We start from the raw sequence: 16,071 nt of genomic DNA on the forward strand, positions 1-16,071 counted from the left end.
GCGCAGTAATGTTGAATAGGAAGGTCAGTGAAGAGTGTAGAGCCTGGCATTCCGCCAAAGAGATTGGGATTGCTTCATACCTGGGCATGTTGGTGGATGGTGATGACATCTGGGGTTTGCCAGGTTTCGGGCACGCTACGGTACCAGCGGGTCCGAATGGCCCGTGCATCAAGCATGTCCGACCTTATCGCGTCCGCATTGTTTCTTTCTTGGAGTTAGGACCGGACTGACAACTAAAGCTATCGTTCTATTGCAAATGAACCTGATCACTACGGCCGTACTGATACCGCAATGCTTTCTTGCTATCTGTAGACGCTTCCGATATACCTAGGTAGCTATATCATTGCAAATGTACGCGTATCTGTAAAGAAGCACCGGATGAACTGTACTCTATGGAAAGACCAAAAGAGACACAAATCGCCCCGATGCAATCTGTGTGTTGAACAGATTGGATTTCAGTGGATCTGTCCAACAATCACAGTCCCTCCGGCATCCTCGTCGGATCGTTTGACCTCGTGCCTGGACCATTTGATATGTCTGCCACTCTACTCGCGACGTCTCGAATAGTCTCGCCGACCTTCGTCTCGTAGTCGTCGACGTTGGGATTCACTGTCCAGTACTCCAGCTTGCGTATCAACTGGTAGAAAGCAGTTGCCAGCAGTGCACCCAGCCCGGGACCAACCCAATAGATCCAATGGTAGTGTGGAAAGCTTCCCTGCACCACACAGACCGCAAAAGAGCGAGCTGGGTTGATGGCTGCGCCGGTGTAGGTTGAAGCCCTATAGTTCGTGAGTAACTTGCCCTAATAGTGTAGTGCTGACTACAAATAGCTGCGGAGAATATAGGGAAGACTTACATGAGAACGCATGCAAATACAGCTAATCCGATACCGACAGGCGCGATGAATGTAGCCTTGTGCTTTTCCGTCGCCAACATGAATATGGACACAACGACCTGGGCGGTAATAAACATTTCGATGAACAGCCCCTGCGTGACTGTTGTGTTCTCTCCCAGCTCAGTGGCTGCCAGAGCACCTTCAGGTAGGAGTCCATAAGCAATGGCGCTTGCCAAGATAGATGCTGCAAGCTGGCTGAAGACGTCGAGAAGACCATCAAGTGGTGGTACGGCGCGGATGAGCACCAAAGCCATAGTTACAGCAGGGTTAAAAAGCCCACCGCTAATCCTGAAAAAGGTCCAGGCATTGACCGTGACAGCCACGCCCCAGACCGTAGCGATGAGCAGAATCTTAGCAGGATCTGCTGAAGCATCGCCTCCATTGAACTGTGCGGCAGCCGCTGTGTTGTTGATGACGGCCGAGTTGCCGCCTAGTCCGATGAGCATGAAGAAAAATGTTCCCACGAACTCAGAGATCATTGCAATAAATCGGTTGCGAATGCGTAGAGGTACCTTGTCGCGAAACTGGTCGAGAAAATAGAGGTGGCCTTTGCTTGTGGTGACTTCGAGATCTCTATTGCCCTCCTGATTATGAACTGGGAGTATCGGTAACTTTATGCGACGTAGTCTTCGGCGCCATACTGGCAGCTGTGATGCGTTACTGTTTCGTTTCCCGCTGTTGTGCTCATTGGCGCGTGTCGACGACATGACGAGTGCTGGTATCCAACGTGGAGAAAGAATACCTGACTCGATAGGTGATGCGGCAGTACTAAAAGTTTCGGTGTTCAGAACATGTAATAGAAACCTAAATGCTGGTCGTTGTCGATATTCCAGTGGGCCGCGAGCTCAAGGTCGTGCGAGTTGTTTTGGGAATGCAGTGCTTAGTCCCCCGCTGCAACGATAATAGCAGCAAATGCACAATCCCACATCCTTCAGCCAGCACAGGGCGAATGGCATGATGATGTGCTGATGCGCTATCCTCCGCGTCGGTTAATGCGTCCGATGTGACATCATTCGGACGTATGCTGATTCCGCGGGCATTGAAAGACGTTTACACATTCTCGTCCAGATTGATAGCGAAGTGACAGTGCATAGTTAGAAGGAAACCGAACTTCTTGTTTTCAAGCCTGAGCGCCATCGAAGTTGTGGAGAAGAAAGATCGAGGACGCTGCGACGCGCTCAAGGAGTGTGCGGACCCCCGAGTGACTTTACCGCATTGGGTATAGCTCGCTCTCTAGCTTGGACTGAGCCCTGGAGGATAGATCGAGCTGGCGACGTGGTAACCTTTTCGTGTAGCATGCCTAAGGGAACTCTACAACTGGTTACTGAGATGAAATAAGGCTTCATTGGGAAATACTGTATATGTATGGTGACAGGCGTGCTTCGTGCGCGTGAGCCCTGGAGGTAATCTATGACAAGCTTGACGAAAACTGCTAGAGGATTATGAGCTGTGGAAAGAGAGAAGGCCAATGATTTGGTTCTGGAACTGGGTACTAGGCGGGTATGTCTCTGAGATTACGCGTACACATTTACGGTATGAGAGTCATCATCGCGGAGCAGAACTACCTGCGCTGCACGTAGTCTTTAACCGCTGCTCGAGCATCCTCGCCACCTTCGATGTACTCCTTCAGTATAGCCGCGGCTTCTATCGCGTGCGCGACTTTCCGTACGGGCATACCTGGTCGTGTCATATACTCTTCCATGTCGAGCTCTTGAATGATTAGCAACGCGACATATTGCTGGTGTGCTGCGTCCAATTCTGCGTGCTTCATGAGTAACTTCATCTCATCTGACCTAAATCTCCTAAATAGACCGCCACAAATGCGTGTCAGCTCAACACAGTCGAGCGCAAGGTACCGTGGGAAGTCTGAGACATGGTTGCGAAGACGCTCGAGAAAGGTGGTAGGGTTCTCTTCGTCGAGGAACGATTTGATGCGGGAGTTTTTACTCTCTCTAGAGTGTTTCGCGACCATCTCAGCATCGAGACGCGTCAATGTGCGGCGTAGAGGCTCACGATCATGCAGATGGTCTGCAACGATAGCCATGCTGGGTGGGAAGCACAGGGCGCCAGACCTCTTCTCTCGCAATACCGCCAGGTTCTTGATAGTTGCCTCCCGAGCTTTCCCAGTGTTGCGAGCTCGAACAAGTTCTGGCGCGCATCCGAGCGCGATGAGAACGCGGTTGCTCATTTGCTTTGCGCTTTCCGTAGGAAGTGCACCAAGGAACATGGTCTTGATGTGCATGTCGATCAGTGAGTCGAGCGTTTTCCACGGAACTTCAAGATAGCCTAGTTGCCGAAGTGCGTTATACAAATGGCACATGAGGAACAAGCTGCGATCATCGTTCGCGAAATCGAACCCAATCTCAGCCCGTAGGAACTGCAAGTTGAGAGCTAGCTTTGCCGGTGTAAGGGGATTGTTTTTGCGCAGGAAGTCTTGGTCTTCCGATGGTATGATATGTTCCTCGCCAAATTGTAGACGCGCCTCGGCCGTCCCTGCGAGGTCGGGAATTGATACGCATGACCTGATAAGTTTTTCTTTCCTGGCAACACTGAGATCGAGATACTTCCAGATGTTGTGATGGAATCCAGAGAGGGCTGCGGCAGGGTGATTGGAGTCGATCGCTCGAAAAATCAAATATCGCTGGATCTGGCCAGGCCACTCAATGGTCCACGAGAGCAAAGTGTTAAACTCATTTATCTTGTCTTGGGAACGTTCCGGAAACGATATACCATCGGAACGACAGTGGTCGGACTGATCCGATATGACGTTCGCAAGCCGGGCGACGCGGTGGAAAGGCTCATGCACGTTCGGACTGTGTAGACCCCATATTCCTTCTAGAAGGCTTGCGGCAATGGCTTCCTGGTTTCTACGACTTGGACCAGCGAGTGTGCGGGATACGAGGTCGAGACTTGCATTACTGAGGCAACGTTTGGCGTTGGGCGGTGGTCCATTTTGCTCCCAACCATCAAAACGTAGTGTCTGAGCACAGTCAGTTTGGGCCCTCAATTAGTCTGTCATGACTAACCATCTCCAGCTGTAGCTCTGTAAGATAGCGTACAAATTTAGCGTCAAATAGGATAAAATCCTTGTACGGACCGAGTCCTAGTTGGGGTTGTCTCTTGTGTACCAGCTTTACTACAGCCGGGTATCCTCTGCCTTCATATGCAGCGACGCGGAAATCGAAGAGGGCAAGGGCGGTCGAACTCCAATTGTAGAGTGAGGCTAGCTCCTTGAACATGGCTTCGTTTACTTTGTCGTTGTTATGCTCCATGTCGTCTTCGATCTTATACAACAGATCGAGCGCTAAATCTGATAGGAGAGATGTAGTCTCTAAGCTTACATCTTCCTCAGACTGGTCAAAGTACTGCTTCCATAGGTTGATGACCCATGATGTAATTGAATCAGCGTCGTCCTTGAAACAGAGCCAACGCAACCGTGATTCCTCGTCGGAGTCGATGGCCGGCTCATAACGAGCTGATGGTACAGCTGCAGCCGCTCCGTAAGCTGGACCTTTGTCGGGAGTTGTAGCCAGGTTGGCTGTTCCTTGTACACCATCGGTCAGCTCAACGTCCCGTAGGATGTCAAACAGGTTATGCAAGGCCAGACCCGTGTCTTGTAGTTTTGCCGAATTATCCAGAGAGATTTCTTGGACTCGAACAACCTTTCCAATCATGTCGACTACCTGTCGAAGTGTATCGAGAAAGTATACGTGACCGGCGTTACCTTCATGGTCCGGTTGTTCGTTAGCGAATTTGGTGGCGTACTCTGTACGGCCTCGCACAGCTTCCTCGAAGGCGTCCCATGCAGGCTTAGACATGACGAGTTCCTGGTCAAGGTTCTCCAGATAGCGGGCTTGGCGAAGTATCTCCTCAGTTGACACTTTGTAGATTGTTTTCGGGGCCTTGATCTTAGGTGCGGGTGCTCGACTTTGCAGTTCCTCCTTCTTCTTTGCTTCTTTGCGCGCTTTTCCCTTCAACCGGCCTGTCTTGATCGAAGTGCTCGTGGGCGTTGCCGCGGCTGAAGCTCTGGAGTTGGTATCGCCACCGACTTGCACATTGCTGCCTACAACAAAGTCGTGTTAGAGGGTACGGTCCGTAGGTAGTGGTGGAAGGGGAAACCAATACTTACCGTGCTCGAAAGCAGTCTCGATGAGCCAAGTGATGGCGACATTGGTCTGCAACTTGATTCTGGCGTATCTACCCATTGTATTAAGACTTGATGTCTTATGCAGAATCGTTTTAGAGATAAACTGCTGGCCGTGATATCGATGCGGAGTTGATAATGTCCTAAGCGCTGCGGGCTCAAAACTGGAAAGGTGAGATATACACGTACACCCCTTGGCTGATTGGTCGCCCAGTTCTTTCGGAAACGGCGCACTGACTGTGCAGGCGTAAACGTCTCGTGACAACGGCCTCTAACGGAATTGCCTTCTGCCCCGCTCCCTTTCTCTCCACATTAACACTAGATTGTACGCACTCGCCACCCAATATGGTCGTAGTGACAAAGACCAGAGACAGTAGCGAGTTATGGATGATAATCAGGGAAGGGAGCCGTCGCTTTCTCTAATACATATGTCTCTGCCCTCGCTTATAAACACTGTGATAGCAAGCAAGCGTGACAATTGCCCAGTGATGGGCCAGAAATAGCGTCAATGCCGATTACCTTGTGATCATGTAGCTTGATGACAATCATACCACATACATAGCCTCCTAGTGTTTGTCATTCCACTCACGAAGCAAAACAACAACCACAGGACTTACTGATAGAACCGTCACCCGAGCAATATGGACAACGTAGCGTATTGAGTAAGTGTTACTGACAGGCGCGGACCGCCATCGCCACGATGTTTCCAGACTTGGACGAGGATAGTTGCTGGCATATGTGCACAGCTCAAGTAAGATGCAAATCGACTAAATTGAGCGAAATAATAGCGATGGCGGTTCAAGAAGCAACTGTTCCGAGGTCCATCCACGAAGATGATTGTTCAGAAGCGAGCAAGCGATAAGATGCACTCACGTGAAGCGCGATGGCAAGGCTTCGGAACATCTTCCATCATGGCGGCAGCCGTACTGTATGGATGCGCAAAGACGCGACAAAGACGTGCTGCAGATGTGAATCGGGTGATGATGTCACGGATGGAGGATGATGAGGAGATGGAACGAGGAGTGCCGAAGGGAGACGCGAAGACTATTGATGATTACTAAGCCGAACTTGAGTTGGCTAGCCTCAGGCTTCGGAACCATCCAACAACTCCAGCACCTGCCATGGAAAGAACACCAACACGTAGCCACGAGAGCGAAGTCGACATCATACCGCGTCCTTGAATTGAGATGCTAGCAATATACATGCTTGCATATCCATCTATCTCACAATGAATCAAACTTCTTACACAAAACGATCGCCGCGTCGGGCGTGAAGTTCAGGTCCTTTCACCACCACCCAACAACGCGTCCAACCAACGTGAGCGCAGTGACTTTGTCTCCTTCGTCTCCTTCATGAAACCCAGCCGAGTCCCCACAAGCTTGCGATCTGGGTCAATCTTTCCCTGCATCCCGGTATCCGACGCGCGACGTGCAGCTATGTGCATCTCGCGGTCTTTCCGGAAAGTCATTGCGGGCATTGGCTCGGGGTGATGTGAATGCTTTGTTGACAATTTCGTCTGGAAAGACTCTTTGCGAGGGGAAGAGAGCCATATCTGGTGGGCCTCGACGTCGCGGTAGTGTTGCCATGCTGCTCGGGCGCTGGTGTCGGATGGTGTGGTGGGAGACTGTTTACATTCGATTAGATCCTGCGTGCTGCGATGGTGGGAACGACCTTCCTTCATCTCAGAAGCTGTAGCATTAGTGAATGCAGGCTTCAAGGCGGTTTTGTGAAAGCTTCGAGCTTGAAGCATCGCGATGCGGGCGGTAGAGGAAAACATGTTTGCACAGTCTCTTGAGGCGACTTGTCAGAGCTTTCGCAATGTCGGAGTGTGAAAGGGGATAATATGATCAAATATGCGTTGTTATATTTATGTGCAAAAGCCGAAATATGTCTGTGAATACACAATCGAGGGTGTTTCTTATCAACGTAACCATGGGTCGGCTGTGTGAGTCGACCGATGCAACCCAATGATATGACGCTGCATATGGCCAGAAGTTGTAGGCAGAGGCTGCATAAACAGAACACTTTTCCAATGCTAGACTGAGTAATGTATGGGGCTGGACTTAGAGTGTCGGAGGGGAGGTAGTGCGTCTGGGAGTCCTGGAACGCAAGACCTACAAATAATTGGAAGTCGACATTTGCAGAAGTTACCTCGTAGTTCAGCCTGACGCTATGTCCGGTGGACAGTAGACAATGGAGGAAACCTTCCAAATACCGTTTTCCAACACATCTCGCATGCATGTTGTGCTTGATCGATGGTGAGTTCTACGATGATGTGTGACCACCAGCACTGGAAACATACGGTGCGCATGCATTTCATGCAGGAGTTGACGTTGCTCAAACCACCGAGAGCATCGCAGATGGCCGACTTCCAATTATTGAATATCCTGGGAGTAGTATCTATAGTCTTCTTGTGAAGTGTTTCTTCGCAAGTCCAAGGTTGTGAAATGGCTAGAGTGGCGCTGTGTGAACAGATACTGAGGTCAAATCGGGCTGAGTTGCGGATAGCAGCAGTAGAAGCAGGGTAAGCCGAAGGATGAGGTATTCAGCGCTTACATGGAGAGCAAAAAGGGACCGCGGCATCTGCTAGTGTGATGGTGAAGGGAAAGGAAGAGAGAAGAGCAGCGATGCGGAGGGAAGACCGCTCTGATTGGCCCTGTGCACGTGCCATCTGAAGCTCCACCGGAAAGCATCGCGAGCTTCATGTCCAGTTCAAACCAAACCACGTCACGCGCAAGCAACACGTTGCTTCCACTCGCTCACTCGACCCGCAATAATCCACCTCGAGTCTCACCGGTCGAAGAAATCTGTCCGAGTTTCTACGACTTCGCGACATAAGCCCGCAGCAAGTCGCAACCTTTTCCATAAGACACGATACCGCGAAACATTACGCAAGCATCATTCGGTCACTCGCAGAAAAAAACTTTGAAGAACATAGCCTAGGCGCGCTCACGTACCGGCTGAGTAACGCACTTCCACCGAATATCCGAACCAGCGGTTTTTGAAATAGCATCCTCACAATGGCACTAAACGCCTACCTAAACAGTAAGTCTCGCCTCTACAGCTCCTTGCTATGTCATTCTCCTAACAATCTCTAGAGCGCGTATCAGTCCTCACCCTCGATGGCCGCACCATGGTCGGGCTCCTCCACTCGTGCGACGGCAGCATGAACCTCGTCCTCCAAGAAGCCGTCGAGCGCATCATCCGACCGATAGAAGACGAAGAACCCAGTGAGGAAGTACCTCTCGGACTGTACATCATACGAGGTGACAGTGTAGCGGTAGTGGGTAGGGTGGATGAGGAGATTGACACAAAGATAGATTGGGGCAAGGTGCATGGCGAGGTGCTGGGCGGAACGAGACATACTTGAGCGGAATGAAGCAGAGGACCGGATACGGAAGAGGTCATACGAGAAAGACATGCGCAAATGGCGAAGGGGTTTAAGGGCACGCCCAAAGCGAACGATCTCCGCGGTTTGGGAGGACATTAAGCGCCTGAGAAGAGGCTGAGCGCACACCCCATGACGGGTATTTGGATCGGATAGAGACGTACATGCATACAAGGAGGAAACGATACCCACGAAAGCGCAATATAACGCTGAGTATGTCATCTCACACAAACAATTCATGCGCCTTTGCTGACCTCTCAGAATATGAAATGCATTTGTTTGTATACACGTCAAGGTCGTAGAATCGACACTCCGTAGCATACCCATGCTACTTGATAATGCCGCCTTGCCATACGCCATGCTTATGTGAACTTCTCCAATGCGACTACTCGTAGCCCAATACAACCACCCTTCTCACTGTATACTCCTTCCCACGCCCTGTCCAATTCCCACAATATTCTTATGATCGTTAGGGTTTGCAGCGGCTTCGTACAGCACAGAAACAGCCTCCTTGTTCAGCTTCATAAAGTCGCCCTTGAACGCCAGATAGCTTATTCGCGTCTCGTCCTCCTCGCCATTACTCCAGTTATCCTCGAAGAACAAGCTCAGACTACGGGTAGTGCCGAACTTTGCCCTCTTGACGGGTATCTCCTGCACCTCACTCGTCTGACTGATCTCGAGTATCTGTGTAGGTTCCTTCTCGGCGGCCGTCTCGAAATCGAGCGAGTCTTCGTTGACGAAAACTTTGAGGGTCTTGGGACAGTCGGGGCCGGGGCTTGTACGCAAGATGATGGAGTGTAGGCGGACTTGGCCCGTGAAGGGGACCGTCATGAGGATCTGTTCGTCGGCGCTGCTCTTTAGTTCGGGTTCCGGGTCGAGGCGCTGTGCCCAAGTCTTCTGGCAGATTGCGCGGCCGCTGTTGGATTCATCTTCGTTGAGGGTGACAAGCTTGGGGAAGTCGAGTTGTTCGTAGAGTATGTTCTGTAGCGCGGGCGTGATGTCATCGCTGTGGTCGTGGCCGTCGCCATGCGAGTGGTCGTGATGCTCGTCGTGACAGTGCGAGTGCGACATGTTTGCTGGGGTTGTCGGGTGTGTTTGCTCGGTAAGGCTGATGGTGGTGGGGTGATGGCGGGGTAGCTTTGAGCTTCGTGCAGGGAGCTGGGGTAAAGCTTGTTGATGCAGCGTCGGAAGGTTCTGGTGGTTTGGAGAGGGATGGCAGGAGAGACGGTGTTGTTGTAGGGCAAGGGCTATGACGCAGCGCGCTCGGCGTGTGAAGAGAAGGCGAGACTGGCGTAGACGGCAAACATGCAAGACGCCGCATCATTGCCCATGTTTTGCACACGTCGTCATCATCTGCAGACACCCGTAGAACAACGTCGCAGATAGAATCCTGTGTATATGCGTACATGTAGCAAACATGCACCATGCCAAGTGCCACATGGTCCACGCGATGCCAGCAAAACACCCCAACGCCACGCTTCAATGCAATCTATGCGCCAATGCAATGTCTCATCATGCCAGCATGGGCTGCGATGCCTGCTCGGCAGCCCTTTCCCTCGCCCTTCTCGCCGCTCTGTCCTTGGCCATCTGCGCCTTCTCTTCGGGTGTGAATTGTGGCTGGGCAACGGGCGCGTCGGGCAGTGCAGGCACGGTGCCGTTGACCTCGGCTTCGAGAGCATCGAGCTCGTCTTCGACTTCGTCTTCGTCTTGGTTCGACATTTTGTTCGCAAGAAGTTCGCTGATTTCCTGTTGCGCGTGTCAGCATCCATCTGGTTAGAAGCCTGGGAATGCGACGCACCTCTTGATAAGCCCGGGCCTCTTCGTTCTCGCCCAGCAACTTCTCCACGTTCTCTATGCCGCCCATCTCCTTGTGTATCTCCTTGAGCACTGCAGTTCCCTGTTGCAGACCGAACAGAACATCTTTCTGGACTAGAGCGAATTCGACATCACTCGTCAGGATCTCGAGCTGCGCTAGCTGAGCATCGGTCTTGGATAAGAGACCCTCTTGGTACTTCTTTCTCCTCAGCGCTAGCTTCGCCTTATTCGTATCGCCTTTAGCTAAGCACTCTTTGGCGATCTCCTTCTCGCGATCGGTCAGGACGGTGATGCGCTTCTGGTACTGTCGTAGCTTATCGCGCTGGTTCTTCATATCCAGGATCGCCCTGGCACGTCAGCAACGTCTATACAGAGTAGCATTCACGACTCACTTATCCTGGGCTGAAATCTTGTTCGCGCTGGTTGAGTTGCCCATATTGCTGCGAGATCCATGAGGGATGGGAGTTGCGCATGCGACTTGACCCTGTGCCTTGATTGACGTATGCGGGCTAGAGCTAAGCTAAGCTCGGCGCTACTCTTCCTTATCGATAGCCGTCGCGAACTTTTTTGGTGATGCGACAATCACGCGCAACATTACCGTTGCATACCAATTCACCGTGCAAGTCTCGTGTCGCAGCCCGGTCATCACTGTACCCGTACCAAGCTTCACTAGCTGTACATACTCCAGGAATTTTCGAGCCTTATCGATTGTCGGGTGCTTAGAAAGGTCCAGCACTCCAACTACGCCAGGCGAATACATCGAAGTCTGTACCTATTTTCTGACTCAAATCCTACCATCGTGGTCGCCATGGTCTCAAAAGGTCGGCCATCTCTTCAGGCTGGCCTCGATAAGGAGGTGTACCAAGTAGTCCGTAAATACCTGGACGAAAAGGGTGAGTCGGCGCTGAAGCTCCGGTTATCTACGGTATACGACTACATACAGCGATCAAACTCGAGCTTGAAGAGGCGGCCCAAGAAGCAGATTGAGGACTCTATTGACCGCGTGATTGACGTTATCCGCGAAGACGAAGAATCCGACGACGAAGACGAGATGGCCGAACTTGAAGGAGACTTTACCATGGACGAGCCAAAGGAGAAGAAGGATCGATCAAGCGATTGGATGAACAAGCAAATTGTCAATCAATGGGCGATTCCGCCTGCTGCAAATGCGGAAAAGAGTGAGAAGAGCAAGAAGCGGGATAGTGGAAAGTCGAAAGAAGAGAGGGAGGCCAAGAGGCAGAAGAAGGCAGGGGCTCAGGAGAACAAGATCGATACTGCGGCTCCTACAGGTGTTACACTTGAAGATATAGGGGGTGTTGAGAAGGTCATGACGCAACTCAAAGAGCATCTGGTACTCCCGCTTCTCTGCCCACAAGAATACGCCAACCGTAAGATCCCAATACCACGCGGTATACTCCTCCATGGACCACCTGGATGCGGTAAGACAGTCATAAGTCGAGCCTTCGCTGCCGAAATTGGTGTCCCCTTTATCGAGATTCTGGGCCCATCCGTCGTGTCAGGCATGTCTGGAGAATCCGAGAAGCAAGTACGAGAACACTTCGAGAAAGCAAAAGAGGTCGCACCATGTCTGATCTTTATCGACGAGATCGACGTCATTGCGCCTAAGCGCGACAGTGCACAAAGTCAAATGGAGAAGAGAATAGTTGCCCAGCTTCTCATATCCATGGATAGTCTGGCTATGGAAGGCAACAATGGCAAGCCTGTCATAGTACTCGCCGCTACCAACCGCCCTGATAGTCTTGATCCAGCCCTGCGTCGAGGAGGTCGATTCGATACCGAAATCAACATGGGTGTACCCAACGAGCTTATGCGACGGTCTATACTCCAAGCTCTGACGCGCGAACCAAAGCTCGCGGAGAACGTCGACTTTGGTGTACTAGCGAAACGGACAGCTGGATTCGTCGGTGCCGATTTGAAGGATCTGGTTAGCAAAGCAGGTACATGGTCTATGGATCAGTATCGACGAGCACTCGAGAAGCAAGCGGCCGACGCAGAGACTACAATGGACATTGACGGCGGTCTTTCGCTCAACGCGGATAGTCGGGTGTACCAATCTATTCGGCGCCTGATCACCCGCGTCAAGGATACGGAAGCTCCACGGCCTGAGGGTTTCGAAGATACCGTAATCTCGATGGAAGCTTTTGAGGCCGTACTTCCTACTATCACCCCATCATCAAAGCGAGAAGGCTTTGCCACTGTGCCTGATACTACATGGCGAGACGTCGGAGCGCTGGCAGGTGTTCGCGAAGAGCTCGAAATGGCTATTTGCGAACCTATCAAAGATCCTGCAAAGTTCGCCAAATTTGGTATCTCAGCTCCTACTGGTGTGCTACTATGGGGGCCACCCGGTTGCGGTAAGACGCTTCTAGCCAAGGCGGTAGCAGCAGAGTCCAAAGCAAACTTCATCAGCGTTAAGGGACCGGAGCTTCTGAACAAGGTACGTTGCAAATCGGCCTTCAAAAGACATTCCGCATACTAACAAGTTCCAGTACGTTGGAGAGTCCGAAAGGGCCCTACGCCAGGTGTTCATGCGCGCCCGCTCTTCCGTACCGTGTGTCATCTTCTTTGATGAGCTGGACGCCCTCGTTCCGAAACGCTCCACCGAGCTCCACGAAGCTTCCGCCCGCGTTGTGAACACACTGCTCACAGAGCTCGACGGCCTGTCCATGCGCGAAGGCATATATCTCATCGCTGCTACCAACCGGCCCGAGATGATAGACGAGGCAATGCTCCGACCTGGGCGCTTGGAGACCCTACTTTACGTCGAATTGCCCAAGCCAGAAGAGCGTGTGGATATCCTGAAGGCGCTCATTCGGCAACGCGGCGTTCTCAGCGACGAGCTCGCCGAAATCGGTCGCCAAGACGTATGCAATAACTTCTCCGGTGCTGATTTGGAGAGTTTGTTGCGCAAAGCCGGACAACACGCGCTTCGAAGACGCAGCGAGGTGGTCGAGGAGTTTGATTTCGTCGAGGCGGCTAAGACCGTCAGGCCGAGTGTCGGCGATGTGGAGCACTATGAGAAGCTAAGGGAGAAATTTGAGACAAAGCTTTGGTAGAGCCTGGACGTACTCACTGTATATTTGTTGACTTTCGAAATAATATCCGCCAATGTATCCATCCGCTACTTCATGATTTACACATCGTCCTCATAAGTCACCAACGTATCTCCCTAGCTATTGCCAACTACGCGTCCATCATCTGGAATCCCAATGCCCCGTTGTACCCTTCTCTCGCCTTGAACTTCTTCTTGAACCAGCTTTTCAACCCACGTCCACTCGCTTCGTCATGATGGTGCTCGTCTTCTTGGCTCTCCTTACTATCGCCACTGGGCCGCCAGTCCTTCCTCGGCGCTCCTGGAGTCAACGGCGCATCGCTCGCAACGACACTAACACCGCTTTCCTTACTCATCCGATCCCCTTTGCCACCCAGCATTCCCGTCGCACTACCAAACGTGAAGAAAGTCGGGGTTCCCATGAATGTCGGTGAAACTGGCGGCGACCAAATCGCCTTCGCGCTCCCTTCACCAGCGCTCAAGAAACTCGATACGGTGGGTGATCTCTCCGGAAAGCCTGACACTGTTGGCGACGTTGCCGCGCTCCATCCAGCGACTTCAGCCAAAGCGCAGTCGAAGCAGCCGCTGTTGTCGGTACTTTCTTTGTAGCGCAATTTATACTTTCGACAGGAGCGGCCGGTGGCGGGTTGACGTTCACGGGGTGTGAGGATGGCGCAGTAGTCCCAGCGGAGAAGGGTGGCGTGGGCGCAGTGGCGGTAACGAGTGTTGATTTCGATGCACATGTTGACCGGCGTGTTGTTGGCGCTATCTGGATTGAATTCTCGCACAATAGCAGAGCGATCTATTCTAGATTTCTCGAAAGCTGAAACCAGGCTGTGACAAATTTCGTGATTGATATCCAGGAGAAAGGGTTGTTATGATAGAGAGAAGTAGGAAATGACGCATCATTAGATCGGCTCAGCGAGAAGGTAGCACGCCAAAGGGTTGATTGATGTTTTCTCCACTTTAGCGTGATTGCGAGGTGGGATTGTGAAGAGAAGCCTGCTGCGCATGATCATCGTGAAAGCGCTTCCATGCTCCTTCGACCTCATGTGCACGTAATGTTGTGGTTCGTTCGCATGTATGATGAACTTCACAATCATGCGTCCGTAACTTCGCGTCAAACGCTGGCCGTGGACGTTATTTCATGTCAATTTATTCCCTTAAACAAAATGCTTGATTGACCAGATTGCAAGTAGTTTACTCATGTCATATAGTATCCACTCGCCCTACTAGCCTCAACATATTTAACAATGACGCTTTCGATACCGCGGAGAAGAACTGACTCTCTGTCTACTCTTTCCGGTAACTCTGACAGATGTCGAAAACTGCGGATTTACCACCGAGCCAATGTTGTTTCGAGCCGTAAGTCCTGCTTCCACGGAGGGAGATGGCTCTACAATATGTCTTCTTCGAGTAACTTCGGAACACATTCGTTGAAGACTGCGGTCGTAGGACCGAGCCAATACAATTCCATAGCGCGGTTCGAAGAAGCAAGGCCTGCGAAGATACGTAACAATATATCTGTTTTGAGTAATCGAACTGGACATCTATCGAAGACTGCGGACACAAGGCCGAGCCAATGCTTTGCTTTTGTCGCGATTTCATCACTACGCATCGCGGAAGTAAGCACCGCATTTCCTGATCAACATCCTGAAACGGTGAGAATATGAGACCGCCCCATTCTTTTCCAAACAACTTACTTGTTCTAGAACATGGCAGGCAACAGTGTCGTTCGTAGCGAACGGGAAAGACCGACCAACGAGAGGCGACCTTCACTATCACTGCCTGGAAAGGAAGATCGCATCGAGATCTCGAGTCGACCAGGAAGTGCGAAGCGAAGGTGCGGGTACACCATGCTGGTGCCCGCCTAGTGCAGAGGCCACACGGCTCCGCGGAGTATCGACCTAAGTACCTAAACTGCTTGTGGACTGTCTTGAGTTCCAAACGGTGTAGGTCACACAGCGTATCAATCTACCCATCGAGCCTCAAAGTACCTGACAGTCGAGCCGCAAAGAATAGTTCGGCCAGGGTTACGTCAGGGCTGTACTGCAGATCAATGCAGCCAGTAGTGGAGCACCGTCGGCAAAACCTACCGAGCCTTGGAGTGACAGATTTCCAGATCACGATTGGACACAGTCTTGGATGTAATCATCATGTTCACTCTTGCATCACATCTGCGTTAGGTCTTCCCATTTGCAGAGTTCCGATCCAGGTGCTCGTGCGAAGTCCAGACAGCTAAGACATCGTATCTAAGCAGTAATGCTATCTAGCTGCATTTCCGTGATTTAGGACTCGCTTCAAACTTACATAGTCGCCGTCCATCCTCACGCTGCTTCCGAAAGTGGAAGCTTCGATGCGTCGCGTTGGAGGCAGGTGGCGCAGACGGCGGAAGGCGCCGAAGTAGTGGCTGCTAGTGATGCGCGACTCCTTTTCCTTGTAAGCATGTAGTAATGCGCATTCCTTGGGTGCGTGCACTGTACAGTATCTGCCTTGAAGATAGACAACAGAGAGGCGGTGGAGGAGGTTCACACCGAGCTAATCAGAACGTACGCAGAGCAGTGGATCAGTGTAAGTCTGACATAAGCATTGCAGCTCTTGCATGCTTTCGGTAATTGGCATGCATGGGTTCGTTAACGGAATTAGTCTGCGTGGGTCTTGTGCATGTATGCATATGGCAGCCGCGGAACAACAAGACCGTCGCGACCGACCTGTCGTTCGATTCTCGTATGATCTATCACAGCTCGCAGGGATTA

General features: G+C 51.6%; 6 protein-coding genes across 6 annotated transcripts; 2 read left to right on the plus strand and 4 right to left on the minus strand.

Annotated features, from left to right (window-relative positions):
• Positions 1–475: 475 nt before the first annotated feature.
• Positions 476–1,602, minus strand: J4E85_002023 (uncharacterized protein; the record flags this gene model as incomplete). The annotated part of the gene is made up of 2 exons (XM_051466303.1): positions 476–779; positions 857–1,602. 2 exons carry the CDS (start codon positions 1,600–1,602, stop codon positions 476–478), a joined length of 1,050 nt encoding a protein of 349 aa, XP_051329158.1.
• An 854-nt stretch (positions 1,603–2,456) lies between these two features.
• On the minus strand, positions 2,457–5,100 carry J4E85_002024 (uncharacterized protein; the record flags this gene model as incomplete). The annotated part of the gene is made up of 3 exons (XM_051466304.1): positions 2,457–3,875; positions 3,922–4,958; positions 5,025–5,100. The coding sequence occupies 3 exons, from the start codon at positions 5,098–5,100 to the stop codon at positions 2,457–2,459; spliced, it is 2,532 nt and encodes an 843-aa protein (XP_051329159.1).
• Positions 5,101–8,059: 2,959 nt separating this feature from the next.
• J4E85_002025 (uncharacterized protein) lies at positions 8,060–8,409 on the plus strand (the record flags this gene model as incomplete). Its single annotated transcript, XM_051466305.1, has 2 exons — positions 8,060–8,084; positions 8,138–8,409. 2 exons carry the CDS (start codon positions 8,060–8,062, stop codon positions 8,407–8,409), a joined length of 297 nt encoding a protein of 98 aa, XP_051329160.1.
• Positions 8,410–8,841: 432 nt separating this feature from the next.
• On the minus strand, positions 8,842–9,498 carry J4E85_002026 (uncharacterized protein; the record flags this gene model as incomplete). Its single annotated transcript, XM_051466306.1, has 1 exon — positions 8,842–9,498. The coding sequence occupies one exon, from the start codon at positions 9,496–9,498 to the stop codon at positions 8,842–8,844; it is 657 nt and encodes a 218-aa protein (XP_051329161.1).
• Positions 9,499–9,939: 441 nt separating this feature from the next.
• Positions 9,940–10,678, minus strand: J4E85_002027 (uncharacterized protein; the record flags this gene model as incomplete). The annotated part of the gene is made up of 3 exons (XM_051466307.1): positions 9,940–10,173; positions 10,226–10,589; positions 10,635–10,678. The coding sequence occupies 3 exons, from the start codon at positions 10,676–10,678 to the stop codon at positions 9,940–9,942; spliced, it is 642 nt and encodes a 213-aa protein (XP_051329162.1).
• A 372-nt stretch (positions 10,679–11,050) lies between these two features.
• On the plus strand, positions 11,051–13,319 carry J4E85_002028 (uncharacterized protein; the record flags this gene model as incomplete). The annotated part of the gene is made up of 2 exons (XM_051466308.1): positions 11,051–12,700; positions 12,753–13,319. 2 exons carry the CDS (start codon positions 11,051–11,053, stop codon positions 13,317–13,319), a joined length of 2,217 nt encoding a protein of 738 aa, XP_051329163.1.
• Between the last annotated feature and the right edge of the window lie 2,752 nt (positions 13,320–16,071).

This window comes from Alternaria conjuncta, assembly GCF_024043145.1.
Source record: "Alternaria conjuncta strain BMP 0040 chromosome Unknown scaffold_3, whole genome shotgun sequence".
In the NCBI taxonomy this organism is placed as follows: Eukaryota; Fungi; Ascomycota; class Dothideomycetes; order Pleosporales; family Pleosporaceae; genus Alternaria; species Alternaria conjuncta.